The sequence below is a fragment of the Meriones unguiculatus genome, chromosome 12 (assembly GCF_030254825.1).
Source record: "Meriones unguiculatus strain TT.TT164.6M chromosome 12, Bangor_MerUng_6.1, whole genome shotgun sequence".
Taxonomy (NCBI): Eukaryota; Metazoa; Chordata; class Mammalia; order Rodentia; family Muridae; genus Meriones; species Meriones unguiculatus.
In genome coordinates this window covers 40,124,850-40,151,376 of record NC_083360.1, presented here as the reverse complement: position 1 = coordinate 40,151,376, position 26,527 = coordinate 40,124,850, and the positions used below count along the sequence as shown (strand labels likewise).

Sequence of the window (26,527 nt, the reverse complement as noted above, 5' to 3'; positions counted from 1 at the left end):
AGGGAGCAGGAACTGTCTTTCAGCAGGTGAAATTGCTTTTCTAAATTGGGTAAGCCTGAATTATTTCCCTGTTCCCGTCTCCTAATTAATTCTAACTTACTGCGGGTGTGCAGCACAATTCTCGAACTTACCGCTATACAGACATCACTGGGAGCATGGAGACCTTCTGTTAACCAGTAAGGGTCACAGGAAAAAAATCCACACCCCAAATAGGGCTCCCAAATCACAGTTCGGGAGAGCATTTGAAACCTAGGAAATACAAATATTTTAAAATCACCTTTCCTCCTCTCTCCTTGGAGAGAATATGTATATTGGATCTATTGTAGATTCAGTCTCAGAGCAATGACTCAGCAGCTTCTTGTTGATTAATTGAAGAAGTGAGTAAAAATAATGTCATGTAGAAAAGTCTCACTGTATTTGAAGAAGTGGTTGAGAAGCAGAACATGGTTGCTCATCTCTATTATCCTAGTGCTCTGCAAGCTGAGGCAGGAGGTTTAAAGTGGGTTCACATATACCAAGTTCTAGACAGCCTAAGCTCCAGAGGGGGACCCCAATCTCAGAATAAAACATAAGAAAATAAATAAATACTAGGATATATGGGCTAGAAAATAGTATAGGTAGGTAAACCCACAGTGCTGAACAACAACAATTAATGAGTGGGCTACTCTAAGCCTACAGGAAGAAGTCCATGTCCAAGAGGCTTTATGGCTTTCAATGTTAGCAGCAACAACTTCAGTGGAGAATGGAATTACTGCCAAAGGCCAAACAGTTACCTAAAGGATCCTCCGCCATTTGGGTCCAAGGAAGCCGCAGCTCCAGCATGTTTGTCTCACCATACCACCAATGCAATGCAGGCCTAGAAATGCCTTGGAATTTAGAGTACTGTACCATAGCTGATATCTGCAGAAACATTGCAAGGTTTGCTGTTCATATTTGAAAATGTGCTGGTGGTATTTTACAAACTCAGTGTGCGCTAACCATCTAATAAGGATTCTTTATATTATCAATGTGATAAAACAAAACCACAAAAGTACAATCTTCATCAGCCCTAAGTGTGCACTAGTGAGGCAGGCAAGAGGGCAAGCTGCTCTTATGGAAGACCCACAATCAATTTTCAGCACTCATATCAGGCAGCTCACCAGTTCCTGGAGCTCCCAGCCCTCTTTTGGCTTTCCCAGGCACCTTCATGAACACACACACACACACATACATACATACATACATACATACATTCTATATATACAGACAAGCAGGTACATATAATAAATTCAGGAACATTGTACAAAATTGAGATACATGCATCCTGCACAGAGCTCAAACTTTTCCATTTTGGATAGTTATACTTTATAACCACTTTACCTCTCCCTTTCCTTATCCCCTGTGCCCCCCCCCCCCATACACAACACTGTTCTGTTTTCTGTGATTTAGAGTTTGGGCTTTTAGATGTTCCATGTAAATGGAAATATGAATTATGTTTTTATGACTGGCATGTTTTACATAACAGACTCTTCCAAAGGTTCATCTATATTGTAACATGCTTTGTAGTTTCTTATTTCTTAAGGCTGAATGTACTTTACATAATATATATAGTCATCATCAGAAATTTAGGTTGCCCATGGATCTTGGCTATTTAAAACAGTGATACAATAAATATGAGTATACACATTTTTATTTGAAATCCTACTAGAATCTTATTTTTAGAGTTTAATGTATACAGAAAAATAAGGCCATGGATTATATGGCAATTCTGTTTTAATTATTTGAGGAGCTATTGTATGTTTTTATAATCATTGCATCATTTTTTCTTTTTTATTTATTACAATTTATTCTCTTTGTGTCCCAGCTGTAGCCCCCTCCCTCATCCCCTCCTAATCTCACCCTCCCTCTTCTCCTTCCATGCCCCTCCCCAAGTCCACTGATAGGGGAGGTCCTCTTCCCCTTCCATCTGACCCTAGCTTAGGGCTCATCAAGATTGGCCTCATTGTTTTCCTCTGTGGCCTGGTAAGGCTGCCCCCAATCAGGGGAAGGTGCTCAAAGATCCAGCTAGCCACTGAGTACATGTCAGAGACAGCCCTTGTCTGTTCCCATTATTAGGGAACTCACGTGGAGAATGAACTGCCATGGACTACATCTGTGGAGGGTTATCTTCATGCATGGTCCTTGGTTGGAGTATCAGTCTCAGAAAAGACTCCTGGGCCCAGATTTTTTGGTTCTGTTGTTCTCTTTGTGGAATTCCTGTCCCCTCCTGGTCTTTCTGTCTCTTCCTTCTTTCATAAGATTCCCTGCACTCTGCCCAAATTTTGGCTATGAGTCTCAGCTTCTGCTTCGATACCCTGCTGGATAGAGTCTTTCAGAGGCCTTCTGTGGTAGGCTCCTGTCCTGTTCCCATTGCATCATTTTTATATTAACATTCATTCCTATTCTTGATAATTTTATACATGTATACAATGAAACATTGGCACATATTCCCCCATTTCCATCCTTAAACACTCCATAAATTATCCCCAACATGGCCTGCTCCCAATTTCATGTTTTGTTTTGTTTTGTTGATAATCTACTAAGTCCAATTAGTGCTGTCCATATGTGCAAGTGTGTGGGGGCAGCCGCTGGAGCATGGGAAACCTACCAGAGGCTACACGTTAAGAAGAAGAATTTTCCCTCCTCCAGCAGCTATCAACTACTAATAGCATCCCAGAAAGGAGCAGGACCTGGAGGGCACTTCCTCTCTCAGTTTCATTTGAAATCCTTTGATCTACTTGAATTTTTATGGAGGGTGATGTTGGTTGTTATTTCTCCAAATAAGCAGCTCACTACCCCTTCCCTCTCTTCTCTTCTGCGATATATAAATTGCTCCTGGTGGTGTTGTCTCACATAGAGGAATTGTCTTCCTTCTTTCTTAGGAAGTCCCCTGACTCAGTAGCTTCTAGTGATATGTCGTGGAGTTTGCAGAATCTTTCTTCTGTCTGATTAGGTTTATTGAGTAAACCCTGATTGACTTTTTAGCTTTGTTTTATTCTCCAGTTCCAGCACTTTCTCTCTCGTCGCTGGGTTTTGTCTCTAGGTTGATTTTTTTTTTTTTTTTATAATTCTAGGGTAGTGTATTGTGTAAATTCTTTTTTTTTTTTTCAATGCAGTTTATTCAGGAACCTTGAACAATCATCTGACCCTGGGGAAAGCCAGCCCACAGCTTAAATAACCTCTGGGTAGCCAACCCCAGCGTGCCACGTGGGCAATGCAGATAGGTCCACATACATGGAAGCAGGCCAGATCCTCAGCCTTAGCCAAATGTGGAATTGTTCCTGACAGAGAGCACTCACCATCGGGAAGGTGGAAGGCAGAAACCAGCTCCATCTTTAAGGCATAGCATTCCGCAGCTCTCTACAGTCCCCCCTTTTTGTTTTAGACGCATCAGGCAAGAGTAGAGGTCTGATCTCTGATATTAGAAATAAATTGGGACTTTGTACAGATGTTCATTTAGGTGTCATCCACCCAAAGAGCATCAGACCCGACCGATACCTTTTTCTCAGAGGCGGGACCTGGGGCATCAACCCGCATGCAATCAGACATGCTCTTCTCTGGGTCCAAAGCGGCTGACCCTGAGTGCAGTGCTTAGCCTCGCATCCTGAGTGTAACATTTTGGCTTTTTATGGTAGCCAACTATGCTTGGGGAGACTGTCCTGCTTCAATGGCTGTAAAGGCCTGAATGATCATGGATGCATCACACTGTTGTGAGACTCTAATCTTGCATATATACCACAGGCAAACCAAGGAGACCAACACCAGAAGGCCTGCTAACGCTCCCATGCCCGCCCATTCCTTCAGATGATTCATGGCTGCAGCAATCCATGATGATAATCCTGTGGCTAGTCCTGCGTCCACTCTGGTAGAATTTACTGTGACAATGGCCACTCTCAGCTGCTCCATCGTAGTATCGAATTCTTCAGTCCAATTACCTAAAATATAGCTAGACAATTGTTTAGACAGATTTGCAGCCCAGGAAAAATTCTCATGTTATATGCTAGTGACTCAAAGTCCAGCATATTTTCATTGACAGCCAAGTTGAGCGATTTGCCATAGGGTATCAATTTGCTCCTGCATGAGGTCAATCCTCTGATTGAACACCATCAAGCTTCCTTTTAGTTGAGCATTAATTCCTTTTTGTACAACTAAGGCATGAGCTACACTGGCTAAATGATTAAAGTGTAATTGATGAAAATTTTTTTTTAAAAAAGGGAAAAAAATAATTTAAGAACCTTAAATGACTTTCAAAAGTGGAGGAAAACATGGAGTTAGTCAATTGGCATGGAGCACGTCTCGCCCCTGGGGGTAATGGTCTCCTGAACCTACTCAGACCTTGGACACCACCACTGCTAGTTCTAGAACTGATGCAGGATGTTCCAATGAGGGGGTTAAGGCTTCTCATAATATTTCCTATAAACCCACACCTGTTTGTTTATATCCCCCATTTTTATTCATTATTAGCCAGATAGAGCCAAGTAATTGTGGTAATGATACTTGCTTTTTTGCCCAATGCTGGAATGCTAGTAAATTTAGGTATGCCCTGGTTACTCGCATGCATCGCTGGGTGCCTGTGCCCGTTGATGCCCCTCACGCTATGACTCTCTTCAGACAGAAAAGGGATCTTGGAACTACAGCCACCATTTTTACTGCCATCTCATTGGCGGCTGTTGGAGCTACCACCGGGGCATTAGCCATGAGTCATACTGGGCAGACTGCTCAGACCCTGAATAATCATCTAGGTTGATCTTTTAACTTGCTCTCATACCGTTTTTCTTATGTTGCTTACTCATCTGTCTGTCCTCTTATAATTCATCAAACTCTATCAAGACAATTACTTTTAACTTTTTCAGCTCATCAATTTCTATTTCTTTGGGACTGTTTTCTAGAGATGTAATTTGTTGCTTTTTTCAGGATAGTTTTCTGGCTTTTTGGCGCAGGTTTTTATTTTTATTTCTTATTGTAAATTGTACATTTAGAAAAAGGAAAACAAGGAGACCAACACCAGAAGGCCTGCTAACACTCCCATGCCCGCCCATTCCTTCAGATGATTCATGGCTGCAGCAATCTATGTTGATAATCCTGTGGCTAGTCCTGCGTCCACTCTGGTAGAATTTACTGTGACAATGGCCACTCTCAGCTGCTCCATCGTAGTATCAAATTCTCCAGTCCAATTACCTAAAATATAGCTCGACAATTGTTTAGACAGATTTGCAGCACAGGAAAAATTCTCATGTTGTATGCTAGTGACACAAAGTCCAGCATACTTTCATGTGGTATATATGCAAGATTAGAGTCTCACAACAGTGTGATGCAGCCATGATCATTCAGGCCTTTACAGCCATTGAAGCAGGACATTCTCCCCAAGCATGGTTGGATACCATAAAAAGCTAAAATGATACGCTCAGGATGCGAGGCTAAGCACTGCACTCAGGGTCAGCCGCTTTGGACCCAGAGAAGAGCATGTCTGATTGCATGCGGGTTGATGCCCCAGGTCCCGCCTCTGAGAAAAGGTATCAGACGGGTCTGATGCTCTTTGGGTGGATGACACCTAAATGAACATCTGTACAAAGTCCCAATTTATTTCTAATATCAGAGATCAGACCTCTACTCTTGCCTGATGCGTCTAAAACAAAAAGGGGGAACTGTAGAGAGCTGCGGAATGCTATGCCTTAAAGATGGAGCTGGTTTCCGCCTTCCACCTTCCCGATGGTGAGTGTTCTCTGTCACGAACAACTCCACATTTGGCTAAGGCTGAGGATCTGGCTTGCTTCCATGTAGGTGGACCTATCTGCATTGCCCCCGTGGCACGCCTGGGTTGGCTACCCAGAGGCTATTTAAGCTGTGGGCTGGCTTTCCCCGGGGTCCGAGGATTGTTCAATGTTCCTGAATAAACTGCATTGAAAAAAAAAAAAGAAAAAAGAAAAAGGAAAACAAACAAACAAACTAAAAACAAAAACCCACTCATTCTCCTAGACCTTAAAGCATAGCATTTTATGGTCCATCAGGGTAGTAAGTCTGTCTGCTGCTCTCGGGACAGATCTGAAACTTTGCCTGTGTTTGAATTTTCTCTGGCCTCATTTCCAGACAGAATGTTTGCGATTTCTTTTTTTTAAGTAGGTTATAATTTCTTCTCCCTCTGGTGTTTGTCTGTGGTACTGCAGTTCTCTGACATTGCAACCAGTCTCAAGGCTCCCTTGGTTGTTAACTCTCCAGGTACAGAACTGAGTTGCTCCCAGCCATTCCTAGTCAAATGTGACCAAAACAAATTCAGCCATGCTAGCCTCATGCCCTTCACACTCTTTTAGACAATCCCCATGAATAATCTGTAACCTGGTACTCCTGATTGTTCCACACTGTGCCAGCCTGCATTGGTGGCAACGCCAGGTCTCTGAGCTCTGGAGTGACAAGTCTTTAAATTCTGCCACCTACCCACATCCAAATGACATTGGCTCCTTAAAGAGCCCTCCTGTCGCTCCAGACAAGCCAGTGCCTGCCTAAGCAACCCTTCTTAAGATCTGGAGAGTGGCCTTGTGTTTCCCTCTCCTTCCTCCCAACGGACAGCTGAGCTGTCATGGCCTTTGGGAAAGGGATGCAGAACTTCAGATATATTGTCTCTCTTACTTCGCATTAATCTGGCTGTTCCTGCTTGAGTAGTCCAGGTGCTGCAACACCCCAGCTCATAGGCATTCTCATTGAATCTTTGCTTTGCAGGCTGCTTCTACAGAACAAGGACCAGGGCTCCATATTCTTCCACCTACTATTTGGAAATTTTAAATTGGGATGTGTAATCCCATTTTTAAATTGGGATACATAACTTTGTCCTCTGTAGTCTTAACCCTGAATTTTACATCTTTATTTGAGAAGCTAAGACAAATACACTCAATGGAAATCCAGAAGAAGAAAGGAAAAGATGAAGGTTGGGGAAAGAAACTTGAGAGTGTTCTGAGAAATGTAGTTTGTAAAAATAATAATAAAAAACATACTTTCAACATTCATGTAAAGGCAAGAGTCCTACTTCCTGATGCCTCATCTGTTCAACTGAGCGACAGTCAAGAAAATACTTGAAAGTGTACATACAGGATAAGGTGATGGAGGGAGGGGGAAAGAAAATATGAACATACTATAACAGTAAGCATGTGAGAACATATATGTATTAAGTAGCTTGTGGTTGTTTTATAATCTATCCATATAGCAAACCATCAATTTCAGCACCTCAAATATATGTAATGTTTACTTATCAAGTATACTTCAGTAAATCTGAAAATAAAAATATGGCTTATAAAACAAATTAATGTCTCTCCTTTTGAAACTCCATTAAAATGAATTTAAAATATTTTTAAATTATTTTTAAATAATTATAGACAATAACGAGTGAAAGAATGATGGCTTTCAGAAGGTGCTATGATAAACACTTGGCAAAGTGGGAGAAAATAAATATTGGCTTCTAGGAGTAGCACAGGCATCAGACAGGCCCAGAACCCCACTAGGCTAGCCAATTGGGGGCAGACTCCACTACACCCAAGAGTACAAAATGCAACTGACTGTTGCATATCTGAGCATGGAGACCATCTGATCCTTTCTCCCAGGCAGCCATGCTCCCAGCCTCAGAAGGACAGCTCCAGACACCTGACATGGCTAAGTCAGTACCAGACAGTGTGCTCCATGTAGTGTAAGGGGGCTCAGGGCCTTCTTCTCCTGTTGGATTTTGCACCCTAAGAGCCCACCTTTAGGAAGAACAGCTGAGACCCCTTCTGTGTGGGCATGGCTGACTTAGAAGATATGCACAGGTAGATATGTGCAACTTTTTCCTGTCAGCTAACCAGATTTCTGCCCAGACACTCCAGGGAATCTTGTAAGTGCATGAACGGACTCTCTCCTCCAAAGCAATATATTGTAAGCAGTCAGCCAAGGAGTACAGATATTTGAAGGCAAGTTAAAATGAAATTATAAAAGACAGATGTGGGCATAGAAGGAGAGCTGGTGGGGAGAGGAGACGCATAGGAAAATAACAGGTACAGTTAAAAATCATGAGGAAGACAATGCAGCCACTCCTGATGAGACCTAACAGACTAGGATCAGAAGGAAGAAAAAGAAACCCTCCCCTACCAGTGGACTTGGGGAGGGAAGTGTGTGGAGAAGGAGGAGGAAGGGAGGGATTGGGAGGGGACGAGTGAGGGAACTAGAGGGGGGATACAAAGGATATAAAGTATAATTAAAAATTTTAAAAAAATAATGGAAAAAATATCCTTTACAACAGAATTATATGCATGGTATGTTTAAGGATGAATCTACAAAGACTTCTGATATCTGGACAATGAAAATTAAATGTAAATATATACATATGTATGTGATGAAATAAATTAAAAATCATGAAAATAAAAATGTTATATATGTTTTGGACGCATCAGGCAAGAGTAGAGGTCTGATCTCTGATATTAAAACAAAAAGGGGGAACTGTAGAGAGCTGTGGAATGCTATGCCTTAAAGATGGAGCTGGTTTCTTCCTTCCACCTTCCCGATGGTGAGTGCTCTCTGTCACAAACAACTCCATATTTGGCTAAGGCTGAGGATCTGGCTTGCTTCCATGTATGTGGACCTATCTGCATTGCCCACGTGGCATGCTGAGGTTGGCTACCCAGAGGCTATTTAAAGTGGGCTGGCTTTCCCCAGGGTCAGATGATTGTTCAAGGTTCCTGAATAAATTGCATTGAAAAAAAAAAGAATTCATTGAACAAAAATTATGATTATAGATTTATCTAGTTACCAAACATTGACTGTGTATTTACATTAACCACTTATTAGTTAACTTTTAAACACCCTGATACTGTTTATACCTAAAATTCAAACTTTGTAATTATCATACTTGAATATTACACCATTTTACTTTGACCACAAAATATGCTCTGGTTGTCTTAGATTAAAAGGAAGGCTAACTGTATTAGTTAATTTTAGATGCTGTAAAACACCATAATTAAAAGTGACTTTCAGAAGAAAAAAAAATGTTATATATGTAATGCTGTCAAGGAGAAAGTGAAAATATACCCAAGAAAGAAGACCATATTGCTGGTTTTAAAATAAGTAGATATCTTGGAAATTAAATATGATGCAGCATACTTGAACATTCAACAAGGGCGGGGACTCAAAGGAAATTTCCAAGAAAGAAGCATGAGCACTAGAAGGGGGGAAAAAAACAAGAACAATTGGTTCACAGTCCTCCATGTTCAACTGATTTCCTCCATTTTCAGAGAGGGAAAATAAAAGTAAGAAAAGGCTGCAAGGTAAAACTAGAAAATTCTGCAGGTTGCAGGAGTACAAATAACCCAGAGAAGTGTGAAAAGAGCATGCCTTGCTACAGCATAGAATGTCTGGGCGCAAAGGTGAGCGAACACTGCAGGTCAGCAGCAGGGAAGCCAAAAGCATACTGAAGACTGAGCCTCGGTGAGGTTGGTATCCTGTGGGTACATGGGCAGACTAGGAATCAGCTGCCCTGGATGTTTCCCGTATTTCATAATTGGTTTTGTCCTCTGTACCCACGTAGAATGATTTAGAATAAAGACATTTTAAGATTGGAATGCTTTTAGGTTCAAACATTTTCATGTACAGCTTGTTCCATAAACAGGAAACCAACAGAGTATTAAAAAAGCGAATTTCCTGGAAGTTCAGCTAGGAAAAGAGAGTTAGGTCACAAGTCAGTTACCCCAGGCAAAAGGCGGGAGGGTGGTGTGGCGCTTCTCCTTCAGAGCTGGGCACAGGGGAAACCTTAAGAACTGCTTGTGTTCTGTTTAAGAATTTTGAACCACTGTTGCCCTCAGGTAAAGAAACAACCTCTTGATGAGGATGGACTGTTGAGGAGCGATAGTGGATGATGATTGAAGTCTCCGGTGGCAGTTTCAGGGGCACAATGGAGAAGAAAAATCACCGCTCTCTGTGTGTATAAGAACTAAGTCCCCATCTTCTGGAGCAGAAAGACTGAACTCTTTCGCATATGCCAACCAAGAACTCATAGGAACTGTACTCTGTGGTGAAGCAATGAATTCTAAAGGAATAGAGCGGAGGTGCTCACCAAGACTCACTGACAACTAAGCTTCAAAGGGCTGTTTTGAGTTTATGTTTGGTCTTCTTTTTCTGCAAAGTATACTAAAGAACTTTGAAAACATAGGAGACTGTTGTGGTATATTATAGTACCAGGAAATAAAAAGTCATCACTTTTAAAAGAGAAAACTGAAAATTAGAAAGAAAAATATGACAACTGTTAGTACTGTTAGTACTTAATCTAAACAAATTATTTTTCTACCCTTTGTTTGCATATACATTTAAAATTTTTTAAAGTAATTGTGTATTACTGATAAAATTTATAAATGTTTTATATATACACACTTCTAATCAAGAAAAGAGGTTATTTTTTTTTGTAGCATGTTGCTGTATTGATACTATATTCTAGTACTCTTGATGCATGCTTGAATCACTAAGCCAGAGAACACCCAGATGAGACCTAAGGTACTACGGTCTCCAGCCCTGGAAAGGTCTACTAATGGTTGGACAGGATTTGGCTAGAACTGAAGACAGGAAAAGAGTGAAGTTATGCACTGTACCTAGGCCTTTCCTTTTAGATGAATTCCAATCAAGTGAGAATGAACAAATGACAATTTTGAGTTCAAGGAGGAAGGGGAGAGAATAGAGTCCTCAGACTCAAGGAACTGCAATCAGTGGGTTACAGACAAAATCAGGTTTTACTTTCACCAGTGATACCTGCCTAGGGAGCTGTTGTTACTGTTAGGATTTCATTGTCATCATCTCTGAGCTACAGCTGGAATTCTGTTCTGGACGGGAGATTGATATCCTATATCTTGGTCTAAGGGCCTCATACAGAGATGCTTCATTGTGAGCCTAGAAGCAGAGGGGGCATAAAGTGGCTCGTGCTGGTCCTGGCTATTCTGGGATGTCCTCATGAAGAAGCAGAACTTTGATCCACACTGCCCTGATCCTATTCCAGAATGAAGAAGTTATCTCTTGTACTTCAGTAAGGACAAGATCATTTTCTCACTCATACTCTAAGGAAGTTAACAAGTCTTCAGAATGCCTAGAAAATGGGCACTTGTCATACAGACTAGGGATGTAGGGAATTTGCAGGCATCATTCTGCCACGTCAGATGCACACCAAAGTGTGAAAGACCACACCTGCTTGAGAGAACCAGAACTGGACAAGCAGTATGACAGCTCTCCTTTCATGGCCATGTGTGCATACATGCATACATGCATGCATGCAGGCATGCATTCTACATATGTATTGCCTCTTACATGCCAACTAATCCTTGCTGTTCTTTATGCTTCCTAGGCCTCCCTCAGCTCACAAGCTGATCTTCAGAAGAAGAAGCGAAGGGCACCAGCTCCTCCTCCACCACAGCCACCCCTACCAAGTCCTGTGGTCCCCAACCGCAAAGAGGATAAGGAAGAGAACAGGAAGAGTACCATGGGTGAGTGAGTGTGGCCTGCTCTGTGCATGTCTCTGGGATGCCTGCTTTAACACACGGGTCTTTAGCACTGTTGTTAATCCTGGCAGTGGAGTCCTTGTTAATTACATTAACCCAGAAAACATGTATGCTAAAGAAAAGTCTGGAAATGATTAGCTCTGACTTTCCTTGCTATCTTATTTACACTGCAGAAGGTGTTGAGGAGGTGAAAGATGGTGGTGAAGGTGGCTTGTGGTTAAAGAACCCAGAACCCCAAGAGAAAGTGACAAACAGAGCTCATGAGTGTGGCTGTGGCATGTGTCTCTCTGACTGGAGGATGTCTGAAGAAGCTGTTTGAAGAAGTGTTTGTCATTGTCATTTGAAAGACATCTTAGGCTGCTCATGGTACATAGAAGATGTACACTCCTAATTTGAATGTATGACATCTGAAATTCTTCAGAATCTGAAATTGTTTGAGCATCAACATGATGCCAGAAGTAGAAAAACCTGTACCACAGAGCTGGGTTTCATGAACAAAATTATTTAAAAGTTACATAAAATTACCTTCAGCTCTGTATATAAGGTTCATATGAATTATAAATGAATTTCATGTTTAGACTGGAGTTCCATCCCCAAGATACCTCATCATGTATATGCAAATATTCTAAAATTAGAAAAATCTGAAATCTAAAACACATCTGGTTCTGAGCATTTGGAGATCAGCCTGTGCATTCCTATTTGAAAATAGTCCCAGTTTATATACCGTTTATGCATTAGTAAAGCCCCAATGTTGAGAGAAGAGAACTCAAAAGAACCAGGATGGAGTCCTGACATCTGTAAGCAAGGTGTAACCTATGAGGTCATTAAACCACACCCTGTGTGCTGTAGATCATGGGGGAATATGAGAAGGGCTGGACTTCCCAGGTCCATTTTAAAATTCTTTAGTATCCACTCTTTCACTATAGTAGCAATGCAGCTACCCTTTGCAGAGAAGGAATTAGAAGATTGCAGCATTCGATTTACTTATTCCCATTACTGAGATTCCCATCGTTAAAAGTTCCATCAGAGCCCTGGCTGAAGCCAGGAGGCAACCGTGCCCATTCATGGCTTCAGGCAGCTCATTGTTTCTTCATTGACAAAGGGTCTGTGACCGGAAAGGGACAACACTCCCAAATGTAAATGGTTACATTGTCAAGTTTTGAAATTTTAATAAGGGTGAGTTGGCTGTTGAGTTTGTCAGCATTTTTCACTTTAGTTGCTACTTTACCTTTAATGCCTGGCATCCTGAGAATCAATTATCCTAAAAAGTAATAACCTGTATTTCTCATCAGTTCATCCCATTTTTCAGAGGAATATATCAGAATGAAAAATGTGGGCTGGAGAGGTGGTTCAAAGATAAAGACTCCTGCCACCAAGCCTAACACCCTAGTTTGATCCTTGGAACCTACATGTAAAAGGAGAGAACTTCCACAGGTTGAGTTCTGATATCCACATGCCACTTGTGCCCTGACCTGTGTACATGTACACACACACATACACATACATACACACGATAGACATAGAGATAGATAGATAGATAGATAGATAGATAGATAGATAGATAGATAGATAGATAGACAGGATAAAAACAACTTTTAAAGAAACAATATTGCCAGTTCATTTGAGCTGTACTTTCTAATTTCATGATTAGAGCCCTTTCCTCCCTCTAAGCTCTCTCCTTCCCTTTTATAAATGGACGAACAGCTCACTTTTAAGAGAGAAATTGTGGAACTTTTTAAAGTACTGACTTTAATTATCATAGGATTTGTTAAGGCAGCCTCCAAACCCAACACCCCATTTCCAGTGCAGGAAGGACTCATAGTCCCTGTGCCTGGGCCATAGATGCCAGCAAAAATGTGAGACAGATGTCTGGAACTGAAAACTGTACTAACATCCCTTCATTGAAAGACATTGCAAAGAGGTGTGGATGGTGGCAGTTCTCCATACTTTCTCTGACCTGGTCTATAACTTGTTTGTGAGGACAAGAAAGCCAGGATCCCTTTCTTTCTAAATATGATGTTGCCCTTTGAAGGCAAGGACTGGTAGACAAGGCCTGTGGGCAATGAGAAGATGAATTTCCCACCCCCCCTTCAGAAGAATCCATGAATTAAGACAATATTAACAGTATCCCACAGAAGACAGCAGCAAAACCCAGGTATCAGGTTAGACGAAAGACAGTTTCTTCACACGTGTTCCGTGTGTATATGCATACATACATGTGCACAAAGTTGATGATTTTTCTACTCAGACATCTATATTTTTTAAAAGTTTATTTTGGAACATGAAGTAAAATAGTATTGCAGTTACCTACATTTGAGTCAAGGGCCGCATTTATTGGTAATCACAAATAAATCTTGGAGTGGGAAACATTCTCCCAGTGTCCCGTGGTACAATCTTATGTGAATACTTTCTGACGGAAGGTTGCTTGCCAAGGGCCGCCAACAGCACCACCCAGACTTGCTTGTGTCTTGGGGAAGAAATGATTTTAATGTGAAGAAGTTAAAGATTTTCCCACATCTAGAAAACTATATCCACAGAAGGAATAAATGAGTATATTTCTTACTGAAGATGTTTCTCAATATTTTAGTTATATGGTGAAGGTCACAAATCATCAACTGTATTGCTAGAAGATTTTTCTAAACTGTAAATCTTGAAGCAATTATTTTTAAAACATAATCATAAACATGAATTATGACAATTTTTGTCATTTATGAACATAAATTATGATAATTCATGTCATTTATGAACTTAAGCCACTGGCTTTTACAAAACCATTAGCATAAGAAGACTACTTTCATATAAACTTATAAATATGCCCCCAACATGTAACAAATAGCAAGGGGCTTCTCTGATTCTTGAGACAAAATGCAGGTGGGCTGAGCATCCTTAATACTTTCTGTAACCTGGAACCCACTTCAAAAAAAAGTTTCAAGATTTTTGTCCTAAAAAAAAAAAAAGAAAAAGAAAAAAAAAATGGAAGTGCTTGCTAGAGGCAACCATGTTCCTACACTGTCCTTCAGTAATAACTGAATGAGATCTGAAGCTTGGCAAAGGCCCGTGTGAACAATAGTGGCTCTTCACCTTGACTGTGCTGCCTCCAGTTGTTTCAGGACCAGCATTTTATGGAATTATGCCTGAAAGAGACAAATGTCAACCAACCATTTGAGAGTAAATCTTTTCCAATTACAGCTGACAATAGAACACTGTGTGTGTGAAATGTTTGAGCCTACGGATGGTTGGCTATGGTGTACTGCTGAGTGAGTGGCTTGGATACTGGGTGTGGCTGGTTTAATGCAGAGTGAACTGGGATTTGACATTGGGTATGGCTGGCTTGGGACAGACTGTGGCTGGATTTGAAACTGAATGCTTTGGTATTTGATTTGGAATTGAATGTGATTGGTTTTGCATTATACTTGGTATTGGGCATGACTATTTTTTGATGTTGTGTAAATTAGCTTTGTTGTTGGATTTGGTACTGCATATGGTTGCTCTGGCACAGAGTGCTGTGAGATATGGTTTTGTGTCTGATGGGCAATAGCAGTGTACTCTTGGTTAGAAGACAGGACCTCCTTTGGCTTAACATTTGAATCCTTCCCATTGATTCCATGTAGGTGTTGGACGTCAGGTGCCACAAAAGCCTCCCAGAGGCACAGCTCGGGGTCCACCCCAGTTAGTGCTCCCCCCGCCCCCACCCTACCCTCCTCCTGACACAGATGTCATAGAGCCTGTCACCTTTCCTGGGGAAGGCGCTGGTTCCGAGACCTCAGAGCTGAAACCCAAACGTACGTGCCTCTTGTTTCCATTCCAGCTATGTGTTGACCATCTGCCTTTCTGGTCCCTATTGGTATAAATTTGTTTTCACACATTCCCTTCTTGCTTTTGAACATCTGTACCTTTCCTTTCCAAATTTCTTTCCAAATGCTCAATGCAATGCATCTAGGTTCACAGAGAATGCACTGTGAATGCCAAACAATAGCCTGTAAGAATGATGTGGTCTGTCAGTACCATTAGTCTTTAGCTAAAGATGTGCCTGTGGGTATAGTCAGTGAGGAGATGATGCTCCTTGGGGTTGGGGTTGTTTTTTTGTTTTGTTTTGTTTTTTTAGAATGTGTGCAGAGAACAATAGCCTCTGGCAGAACAAACATTCTGCTAAATGTCATATCAGGACAGTAAGTGTCCAGGAGTTTAGAGGACTTTGTTTATCAGTCATATCTGAACCTTGTCACCAGGTCTGGTCACTTAAATGCTTCTCTGTAGAATCTGAGAAACACAAAGAGGAAGCTGCTTCAGTCTAGCCACAACCAGAACTAGAGCCCATTTTGCCTTTGTTTCTCCATACATTGTCTTCTCTTATACTCTTTTAGGATTCTTTTTGAATATTAATAAATATGTATAGCATTTCTTCTTTAAGATGAATAAGAGCTTTACAAGCTCTACATATTTGGGGGGCATCACCTTCCACTGTCACATGTCAGGACTGTGACAGTGCTTCTTACAAAGCACACTACATCAGGGACCATGTATTCTAATAGTGCAGTGTCATGCCGAAGTAGCCAAATTACCAACATCTGTATAATTGTGCTCTGTAGGAAGTTTGTACTTTTCTACCATTGCATTTACCTTTTTCTGTTTTTGGAAGTGACAATTACCTGCCCACTAACTTATCTTTTTTCTTTAGGCAAAATAATAGGGATTCAATTTCCATTTCTCTACACATAGTTCTTATGCCCTTCAATTATATTATCCCCTCTAAATATAATGTTTCTTTATGCAAATGAATTGTTACAAGGTATCTGATAATTAAGAATGAACTAGAGATGCTGGAGAGATGGCTCAGTGGTTAAAAGCAATTGTTGCTCTTGCAGAGGACCCAGGTTCAGTTTCCAGCACCTACATAATGGCTTAGAACCACCTGAAGCCTTCTTCTGACCTCCATGGGCACCAGGCATACACATGGTGCACATACATACATGCATAAAAACTACTAATACACATAAAAACAAATAAGTCTTTAAAAAAAGAATCAACTAGATATCAGTCCATAAAATGCTAGCTGTGGTGCTGGCATCTCTAAAGAGACGGGTATTCTCAGGCACATAGTGATTTCAGAGGCCACTTTTGTGACTGTTATCCTCACTCACAGCATCCCTTCCCTGTGGGTACAAGTGAACAGGAAGAGCTGAGTGAGCACAGTACAACTCACGTTGTGAAGAAAGGACACCCAAAAGATCTTCAGTGTAGTGGTCTACAAAGGGTGGAAGAGCCAGGGATAGGCCTGAACCTTCTCCCCAACTTGCCTTTCTGCAGACTCCAGATTTCTTTTTTTTTTTTTCTTTTTATTTTATTTTTTTTATCAGTTACATTTTATTAACTCTGTATCCCAGCCGTGTCCCGATCCCTCATTCCCTCCCAGTCCCTCCCTCCCTCCCTCCCTCATCTCCACCGTGCCCCTTTCCAAGTCCACTGATGGGGGGGACCTCCTCCCCATTCATCTGATCCTGTTTTATCAGGTATCTTCAGGACTCCAGATTTCTTAACACCTAGGAGGCAGACTGGGGCTTCAGGCAGATCACAGCCTACTCGAGACTTCCTAAGAAGTGTGAAGATTATGTAGCAAAGCAACAGACAATTATAAGATTTGATTTCTTTTTGCCTGTGGCTTAGTTTTTCATTCTGTGATCTCTGCTGTTTGTCTTTGAGTTTACTTCTCCAGTATGGCATTTCCTTAGCCTTCCATATCATAACTCACCTTTCCTCCACCCTCCCCTACCAACAGGGACACCTATAATATGGTGGAGAGTAAGCCAAGATAGATGCCCTAGAAACCATTAGATGAAAGTCAACAAATGCGACTTTTTTCAGTCTCCCTGTGAGACTACCTGCAATCCAGTCCAGCTCCTTGGATGTACCTGAGGCACTCCTCCTCTCTCTTGACTATGTGTGCACCAGAATCTCATGCATCCTGTGCAGAGCTGTTGTGCTGCCTAATTAGCAGGACTGGCCTATCTATTTTTTATGACATTGGAAACAGATCACTTGCCTAAGCACTTGGCCTTTTTTATTCAGAATTTAAAGAATAGTTATGGAAAATGAAATCTTGGTATTCTACATTTTTCCATAAACCAGTAATCTCATTACTCTTACCTGTCTCAAGAAAGGCAAAAGTAGTAGACATATAAAGTGCCTGTATCCTCTGTTTCTCACCTACTCTCCCATTCAGATGTCTGACTGCTTGGGGCTACATGAATTCTCAGGAGAGATACATTTGTGCTAGCTCCAAGCTCTTATGTATATTCTCCTGCTTTCCATTTTAAAACTTCATTCCTTATATTAGAATGGCCATACACTCTGTGGAGTCTTGACTATCTCTGAGGGCCAGATGAGGGTCCATCCAGAATCTCCTATAGCCCTCACCTCAGCTCTGCCATCTGAGGGACCTGAGCTTGAAAACCTTAAGGAATGTAGTGAAATTTCTCTCTACAGAACCTCAGACCCTCTGTCTTGCTTTGTCCATCATCTGCTCTTTTCTAGCATTGAGCTGAAATCTTCTATGGGACACCTTTGGCTTTGACATACCCATTGTGATTTGTAAACAGATGTATATACTACTCAGGTCTTAATATTTTTTTGGAAGCAGAAAACTTGACTAACCTTTCTAAGTTTGAGAACATTCCAAAAGATAGTAGATGCTGTGTTTTTTATGCAGAGGAAAAAAGGAGGTGGGAAGACACAACATAGGTTCTCAGAACTCTGCCCCATGTTTTGATAGTGTCATTCTACCTTTCTGTTTAAAGCCTTTCCTCACTTCTTCCCTAGATTTTATAAATACTTGACCCATGGCCATGAAACCACACCAACCTGTAGTGGGGAAAAGTGGCAAGACAGTATTTGTTGTGCACTGTCACACAACCATCAGTGTCACTTGGCAGTATCTCCATTTTAAGATTGATTGCAGGGATACTTCAGCACCTGTGTCCAAGTAATTCTTATTTTCCTTAATAATGGCCCCAAGTGTAAGTGGAGTGGTGCTGGCAATTCAGACATGCTTCCTTTAAGTGAAAAGGAAAAGAAAAATTATATGTTGAAATTGCTAAGCTCTATGGTAAACATTAAGCACAGCACAAACACCTACATACACGTATATGTCTATGTATGTGTATAGTTTTAAGAACAGTAGTATTCTCAGTACCTTCTAGCATCTAGTGGGAAATTTAGAACACCTTCTTTGTGGCTTGAGAAGGCTATTGTATGCCTATTTAGTATCCAGAGACTAAAGAGTCTGGCTTCTGGACAGTATTAGTAGTAAAAAGATAGAAGAGTAGTGTTACTGAATATGTGTATCTAACTCATGAGTCCTAAGAATGTTAGGCATCCTTTAAAATTACTTTCTGCTTTAAAAATCATTCTTTCATATTTGTAAATAAGTTAACTGTAACCAAAGCACAGCCTTTCAAAAAGCCAACAGAAGGCAGATATGAAGCTGTGTATGCCAGAGAATAAGCTCTTCCCTTTGCCAGCCATTCCTAAAGTTAAGGTTCCTTTTCTATGAGCAATGCAGTCAGCTATTTCATGGTCAAAACATCTTGCAAATTCTGTATGGATGAATGCTACAGATGAGGAAGGAGAGCGATTAAGCGCTGTAGCCTCCCAAAGCCTTGTGTTACCAAGTTCATCTTCAACAGGACTGTGTAAAATGGTTCTTAACATGATTTTAAGAGCAGGAGACTAATAGGTCTCTGCTCCATTTTTTAATCCTATTCATATTAATAAGCTTTTGTATTTCCCATTAGCTATCTACTTACACATGCAAGCGCTTTATATGCATGTCTAAACTAATAACAGTGTGTGCCTTTGGATTTTGCTTCACAGCTTCCTAACCAGCTTCCATTCTGCCAGCATTTGAATGCTTATGAATCACTTTTGCAGAACCATCCCATGAGTTGCACTGGATTGTTTGTTTTCAGGATTTACAGTACCATCATAATTGGGCTATTAATGGCTCATCAATTACATATTCCAGTTAGAAGACCCTGGGGATTTGCAGATAGAGCACATGGAGTATATACTGAAGCATTGCCTTAAATTTTTTAATTAAATTATTCAGTGACTATCATTTTCTTATATATTTCCTTGTACATAGCTTGAGGAAATAAGTATTTCTCTGGATATATGTTTATAAGAGAATTGGCAAAGGATTACAATGACATAGAAGAAACTGGGTCATTTTCTCCTGTTCTCAGCAGTAGCAGTCACCATCCTGTCATTTCTAGCATTTTGATTTTAAATTGTGATCACTTCTGGGTCTTTTGATTAAGATCATACATAGAAACCTTTTTTAAAATCTGAATAGAAACCCTATTCTCCAACACATTAAGGAAATTCTAAGCCAGGGGAAAAGGATCAGAGAAAAGAATTAGCATTTTGAAATAAAACTTGGTAATTTGGGTTTGATCAATGCAAAATTAACAATGATAATGCGTACTTCAGGCAGTGACTCAGCAGAGGAGCTAAGAACAGAGAGTCGAGTCGGAGCACACCGTGGGCGTTTGCAGACGGCTGCCTGTAATCTAACTGAACGTTGGGAGCAAATGCTCACAAAGGCTGCTGGCTGGTGACAAGCAGAGCCTGAGCAGAGAGCCTGAAGCTGCTGAGATGAGGCAGCACTCTGGCAGATGCCTTTAAATTTGGGTCAGTGCTCCTAAGTCACCTAATCTCTTGTTCTAAGATTCAGCCGCCCCAATTAAATACGTCTGCTTTTTAAAACAAACCCATTAATTGCAAAGCCCCTTAAAGTCCACAAGCAAGTAGATACCAGAGCAAGCACAGAGTCGCTTCACTTGCCCTTTTCTCCTATTGATTTGTTACTTTCCTGATCATGGCAAGGGAGCTGGCTACACAGCTGCTCCTGCTGCCATGGGAAAAGGCAGAGCATACAGGAAAACAGGAAATAGATCATGAACAAATAGCCTTTTCCATAAAACAGCAGGAAATTATTGACTGTGGGAGCAGAGTCTGTCCCTGACTAGATTTTCAGCCTGCTATTTTTGTACCTTGGACATTAATCCTCACCTAGAACTAATACCAAATTCTCTTTAAGACAGAAGCAAGGAAAGCAACAGTTTGTATATAGCAATGAGGAAAAAAGGAAACTTATAAATTTAATTCTTATTGCTAATTATTTTTAGCAATTTATAAGGTATCATGTCCCTGACTTGAAAGACATTTAAAGAGTTCAGTGACAGTGCAATGGAATTGGACTGTGGCAGCTCATGAAAGCAGATGGTTAAAATTTCAAAAATTTTGTAAGCCAACTGATAGATAGAATTATTAATAAAACAAAAAATGTTAAGTGTATTTTTTATTAATCTTTGAGAATTTCATATAATGCAGTTTGACCATATTCCTAACCTTCCCCCAACTCTTCTCAGGTCTTCCCCTTTCCCTACCCAACAAAATTTGTGTCCTCTTTTAGTGTTTTTAAACCCATCAAGTATAGTTTATATTGCCCATATAATCTTAGATTTGTGGCTTTTCATTGGGGTGTAGTTGACCTACCAGAGGTTACACCTTTAAGAAGACTGACTCTCCCTTTCTAAGCAGCTATTCATGGCCAATAACTCCTTAGCAAGGATTGGGAATTCATGGCCACCTTCATCCTCTCTGTGCTGGAATTTGGTCTGGCTTAAGCTTGTACAGGTTTTGAGCATGTAGTCACAATTGCTATGAGTTCATATGTTCATCTGTCCTGCCATGTCTGGAAACCAGTTTCCTTTTAGTTATCCACTGCCTCTGGCTCTTAATGTCTTTCTATTTCCTCTTCCACAGAGATCCTTGAGTTTGCAGAGGAAACAGTATACTGCAGATGTTCCATTTAGGGCTGAGAGGATTTAAAGCAAGGGAGGATAGAACACTATACAATAAAAAGCTAGAAGTGAATAGTGGGAAGAAAAGGATAAATAGAGCGAATGATGGAAAGACGAGGAAAAGGAGGGAGTATAGGAAGAGAGGTCAATACTGAAGATATTTTAGTAAAGTCATATGAAACCTACTACTCCTTAAAATGTATACTTACACAAATATAAAAACTTTAAATGGAATTACCCTGTAACCAGACAGTATGCCACTCCTGGATACCATATGCTTACAAACAAAAAGCCTAGTGCCATGGATGGGTTACTACTTTTGGAGTTGTTGTCCAGTGAGGTCCCAAAGGCCTTCAGACATTACATGCTATTATCAGTGCTCATGGTTACCCTCCAGAACTTGATGGTAAGGACCTTTCCCTGTAGACATCACAAACTGTGTTATAGAACATTGAAAACTCAAGCTGGTACACATCTTTAAGCCTCATCCCTACCAGGTAACTTTTGTAGTGCCGTAAGGTATGGTGTGCATGCTACCAAAGAAAAAAGGGAATTATGAGTCTTACCCAGCCATGACTCCTGCAAGCAATAATAACTGGTCTGCAAGGCATAAAATATAGCAGCAGACATGTCATGGGAGGAATCAACCATTTTATGATTGGATTTGAGGTCTGCTTCACAGGATGAAACTCATACCTGGCACCATAAATGAGAGCCTATGGCCAGGCAGGTCCTAGGTCCTAGAGAAGAGCCTACTCCTATTCCTTTGCTAAATTAGTATAGTAATAATCCTTAAGTCCTAATGACTTATTGTTATACTATATATTAGTGCATCTATCAGCCCTAATCAGAGAAGCTTCTTTTTGCTACAAATGGTAATTAAGACAGATATGCATATTTGTTTAAGGTACAAAGAATATAAAAACTGAAATCATATAAGCTGGCTGCCATAAATTAAAGAATTTGGCAAAAATTAATTAAAGCATTCTGTCAGAACCAATTGGTTATATAAAACTTTTTAAAACAGTTATTTTATATTTTGCTTCTTATAAATATCATGCTTCCCATAATTATCTTGACAAAATTTATAATTATTTATACTTTTTGTTTCTGTACAGCTGGTTATTATTTACTATCATATCATTACTAAGAAATAACAAATACAAATAGAATGGAGAAAAGAAGTGAAATTGTTAGAAAAGCTAGAGACAAGTGTATCTTTAATTTTCCACAAGTTAATCAAGCATTGTGTTGACTCAAATAATTATACCCTGAGTGTCTTAAATCTTTACCTCATAGCATGAAATCAAGTTAGGAATAAAACTTTTTCAATATGAAGTGTTTTGAGAACTTCTTTCTGGATTTATATAAATTTAAAATCTTCTAAGACATAAGGAATGGACACATGTTTTTTTTTTTCAGGAATGGTGAAAAGATTAAGTACTATTGCCTCCCTTTATCAGTTAAAAGTAAATAAGGTCCATTCTCCTAGTATTTCTTTCTGTCTTAGGGAGACATATGTGATGGTATAAGCCCAAAGTTCTTGATTTCAGTCCCTAACCACAAGGCCATAAAACTTCAAACTACTTCCCTGCAGTAGTCCTTTGTATTAGAGGTCAGTCTTGCCCTAGAGGAAATAGTAGAACTAGGAACTTAAAGCCTTTCAAACCCTGAATCTCAGCCTACCTTCCACCTATGTCTATCTCCAGCTCAGTGGATTCTGACCTCTTATTTTATGCTTGAGCTCTGCCCAGTATCACCAGCATCAAGAAGGGATATCCACACATGAGAACATTACAAAGCAATACCATCTATTTCCCACTAGTTCTGCAAGTGGCTTAGGCTCTTTTCTTCGAAGACATAGTCCTTCTTCTAGCTGAAGAGGTACTGGAAGTAGATGATGAGCTTCTGGGAGCAGGGGAGTCCTATACCCGACACGTACTTGCAGCACTAAGTGAACTCAATGGGTTTTTAAAAAGAATACATGAAGTTGAGAAAAAAAGAAGTGATGGGGAAATAGAATGGAAAGGGTAGATTTGGTCAAAACTCATTATATGCATTTATGGGATTCTCAAACGATAAAAAAAAACTAAAATAAATGAGGTAGGAAATTACTTTTTCCTCCAACTAATAGGTGTTATTGCTTATTTTATTTGGTGAACTGAAAGCCCTACAGTGAGTGAAATGACAGTTATAACACCGTTTTCACCTGAGACAGAATTCTACTGCTGGATCAATAGACCTGTTTAACAACAGACCTGGAAACAGACTAAAAAAAGCAATGCTGTCATATAATGCTGACGTCAATTGACCAACACCACTCTGTGTGCAGTGTTAAATCTCCAGGGGTGAAGTGCATGGTACCAGCAGGCAGTTGTTCAACCAAGACTTCACATTCATGTTTGCCATCTATTTCCTCTACAGTTTATTGCTGTGCGTCGTTCCCTACTCATGCCAAGCGCTCCTGATGGACAGGCCTCCTCCTGCCTCAGGCTTTTCCTGGTGTCTCTGCTGTCCTGGCTCTGATGTTGCTGTCTTTCTACCTTCTTCCACTTTCAGGACAAAACATGCTCATTTGTACCCTCCTTTACTTTCTTTAGAATTTACATATAAATGCAAAATGGCAAAGATTTGTTTGAAGTTCATATTTTTTTGAAGGAGGTAGACTGTGGAATATAAGGTTTAAGTCGATAACATTGACTTGTATTCACTGATATATGCATCTATTACTGTGAAATACACTACTTTATGTGAGCTCATACTTTTCATACTCAATGTTATCTTCCAACATTTGGTCTCCATTTTCCTTAAAAGTATATTGTATACATGGGTGGTCTGATTTTGCCAGTTTGAACAGAATGGAAATATTCCATCCATCTTGTAAAGCAAAGTGCTGAACATAAATATATCTAACCTTCTGGAACTCGGGACCTATGATGTACCCCTTCTCTCTTGAGAATTGGGTGTCTCCGGTTTTCACATTGTTCTCTGCCATTTGGCTGGTTTACGAAACAAAGGAGAGGGGAGATGTTTCCTCTTCATCTGTATTATTCTCAAGCACTCACCAGATGCTTTCCAGAAAAGGAGAGTAGATAGAAAATTTCTGGGTTTTACTTAGCTGTTGAAGGAAGAAACAGTGTCTCTATTTGAGAGATACTGGTTCTAAGATTTATACAAATGGCAGAGGTGCCAAAGGATCTAACAGCTGTGTCTACAGGGGAGGCTTTGGCTCATTGCACCCAAGTTCCCTGTGAAATCTTAAGGAAACTGACATATAGTCACTGTCACCTCTATTGTCCCAGACAGAATTGGTAAGTATGGTCATATTTGAAGATTCAAGGTTAAGCACAAAAGGAAAACGTTTCTTGCTTGCTTTGATTAACATTTATTAATGTGTGATAACACATTTGATCTAGAAAGGTTTTCATGTTTTTCTCCAGAAGAATCTTCTAAAAGGTTGTGTTTAGAGTAATATTTACCTACAAGACTGTTGTCTTGTTGATCACAATGAAAACATAAGCTGAAAAAATGTTTAAATTGTCATAGCAGATACTGGTATGTGTGAGAAAACAAATATAAGCAAGAGCTACATAAAACCAATGTAGTGCCATGCCAAAAATTGATGGGAATCACACACACACACAACTCTCTCTCTCTCTCTCTCTCTCTCTCTCTCTCTCTCTCTCTCTCTTAGAAAGTGCTTTGTCTTTTTCTTCTGTTTCTTTTTTTTTTTCATTTTTACTTTCTTTTTTGCATTAAAATAAAGGACTTTTGTCTGATGAGTAGCAGTCATTTGACCTCAGATCATTAAGTGGGGAAAGTCTAAACAAGAAAAGGTAATGTTTATAAAATGTTGGGAAGGCATCAGGATTTATGAGCAAGACATTAAAGCTTGTAGAAGATTGTATATAATTACAGCAATAAGCATTTGTGTGAGAAGTAGCTATTATGCTGAAGAAAGATGGCAGCAAAACTTCTCAAGACAAAACTTGAGCATAAAAGAGGAGGGTAATACTGATTATGAAATCGTTAGTTAAAGCTTAAGCGATATGGGGGAAAATGAGTGAAAATAGAGTTTCCACAGACACACATACTATGCATGCCACACAAGACAGAAGAACAGTTCAGTACATGACAAATACAGCTTGACTTCAAAACTTCCATTTATTTGCTCATAAAGATCACATGACCTAAGACATGGCTGGCTAGTCTCTGATAATCCCCAAATTACCTCTATGGCAGAGGTAAAAGGCTCTGATACACAAAGCTAAAAGGCTGATACAACATTTTTTTAGAACAATTCAGTTTAAAAATCAGGCAGATTAGTGTATGCCATGCATTCGACTAGACTGTTTTCCAAATTAGAAACATTTATTTCACCAGAGCATCTGCATTTCAGAAAGGCTCTTGTCTGACTTACTCCAGAACCTATCCATGACTTTGTGGGTCATGCCTTTTCCTGATAAACCAGCTGGAGAAAAAAAAAGTGTAATGTCTTTTCTCCATAATGCATGCTATCAGTAAAAGATGATAGTTCCCATGTCCCGACTGGAGACCCACAAATCAAGCAGACTAGTCACTGACATAGCCTGTTGCACATTTATGGACCAGAAAGCAGCATGGAGAATATGTGTTTCATAGCAAATGCCAAGGTAAAAGAAAAATTAACTGTAATTATTTGTTTAATATAATTGGCTTAAGCACGTGTTTTTACCATTGAGGGCATCTATGCAGTGGACAGTGGGACACACTGAGTCTGTGAACCACAGAGGTTTTGATTTTTGATGTGATGGTTCTGAATTCAATCTTCTCATTTTAAGTAAAAGCTGCTAGTTTTGCAGCTGAAATAATTTGGAGATATTTTCCAACTGTTTACTCACTGGTACTTCATTTTTGCACCCATTATAATCAATCACACATCGCGTCTGTGTTTGTGATGCTTATCAGCTGCTAATTTTCACAGTTTTTGTGTTAATTTGGACACGTAATATGATTCAGTTGGTTCACAACTTTTATAGTTCGTATAATCAGATTCAAAATATTTCTATGTGCAGGCTCACATTTACCATAACCTAACAAACTTTTTGCAACAGGCAAAAATAGAGAAGGAAAGGTAAAGGCTTTTCACTCAAGAATGCAAAGTGCATTCAAACA

At 40.0% G+C, this 26,527-nt stretch overlaps 1 protein-coding gene across 9 annotated transcripts in view; it reads left to right on the top strand.

The window, feature by feature from the left end:
• The window catches only part of Cobl (cordon-bleu WH2 repeat protein), a 245,682-nt gene that overhangs the window by 159,154 nt on the left and 60,001 nt on the right, over window positions 1-26,527 (top strand). For 6 of the 9 annotated variants that reach the window (XM_060365689.1, XM_060365688.1, XM_060365694.1 and 3 more), the window contains 2 exons: window positions 11,357-11,495; window positions 15,122-15,292. In XM_060365689.1, coding sequence (XP_060221672.1) covers window positions 11,357-11,495; window positions 15,122-15,292 — 310 coding nt within the window. The remainder of the gene's footprint in view (window positions 1-11,356; window positions 11,496-15,121; window positions 15,293-26,527) is intronic. The other 3 variants (XM_060365695.1, XM_060365697.1, XM_060365696.1) reach the window with 1 other exon arrangement.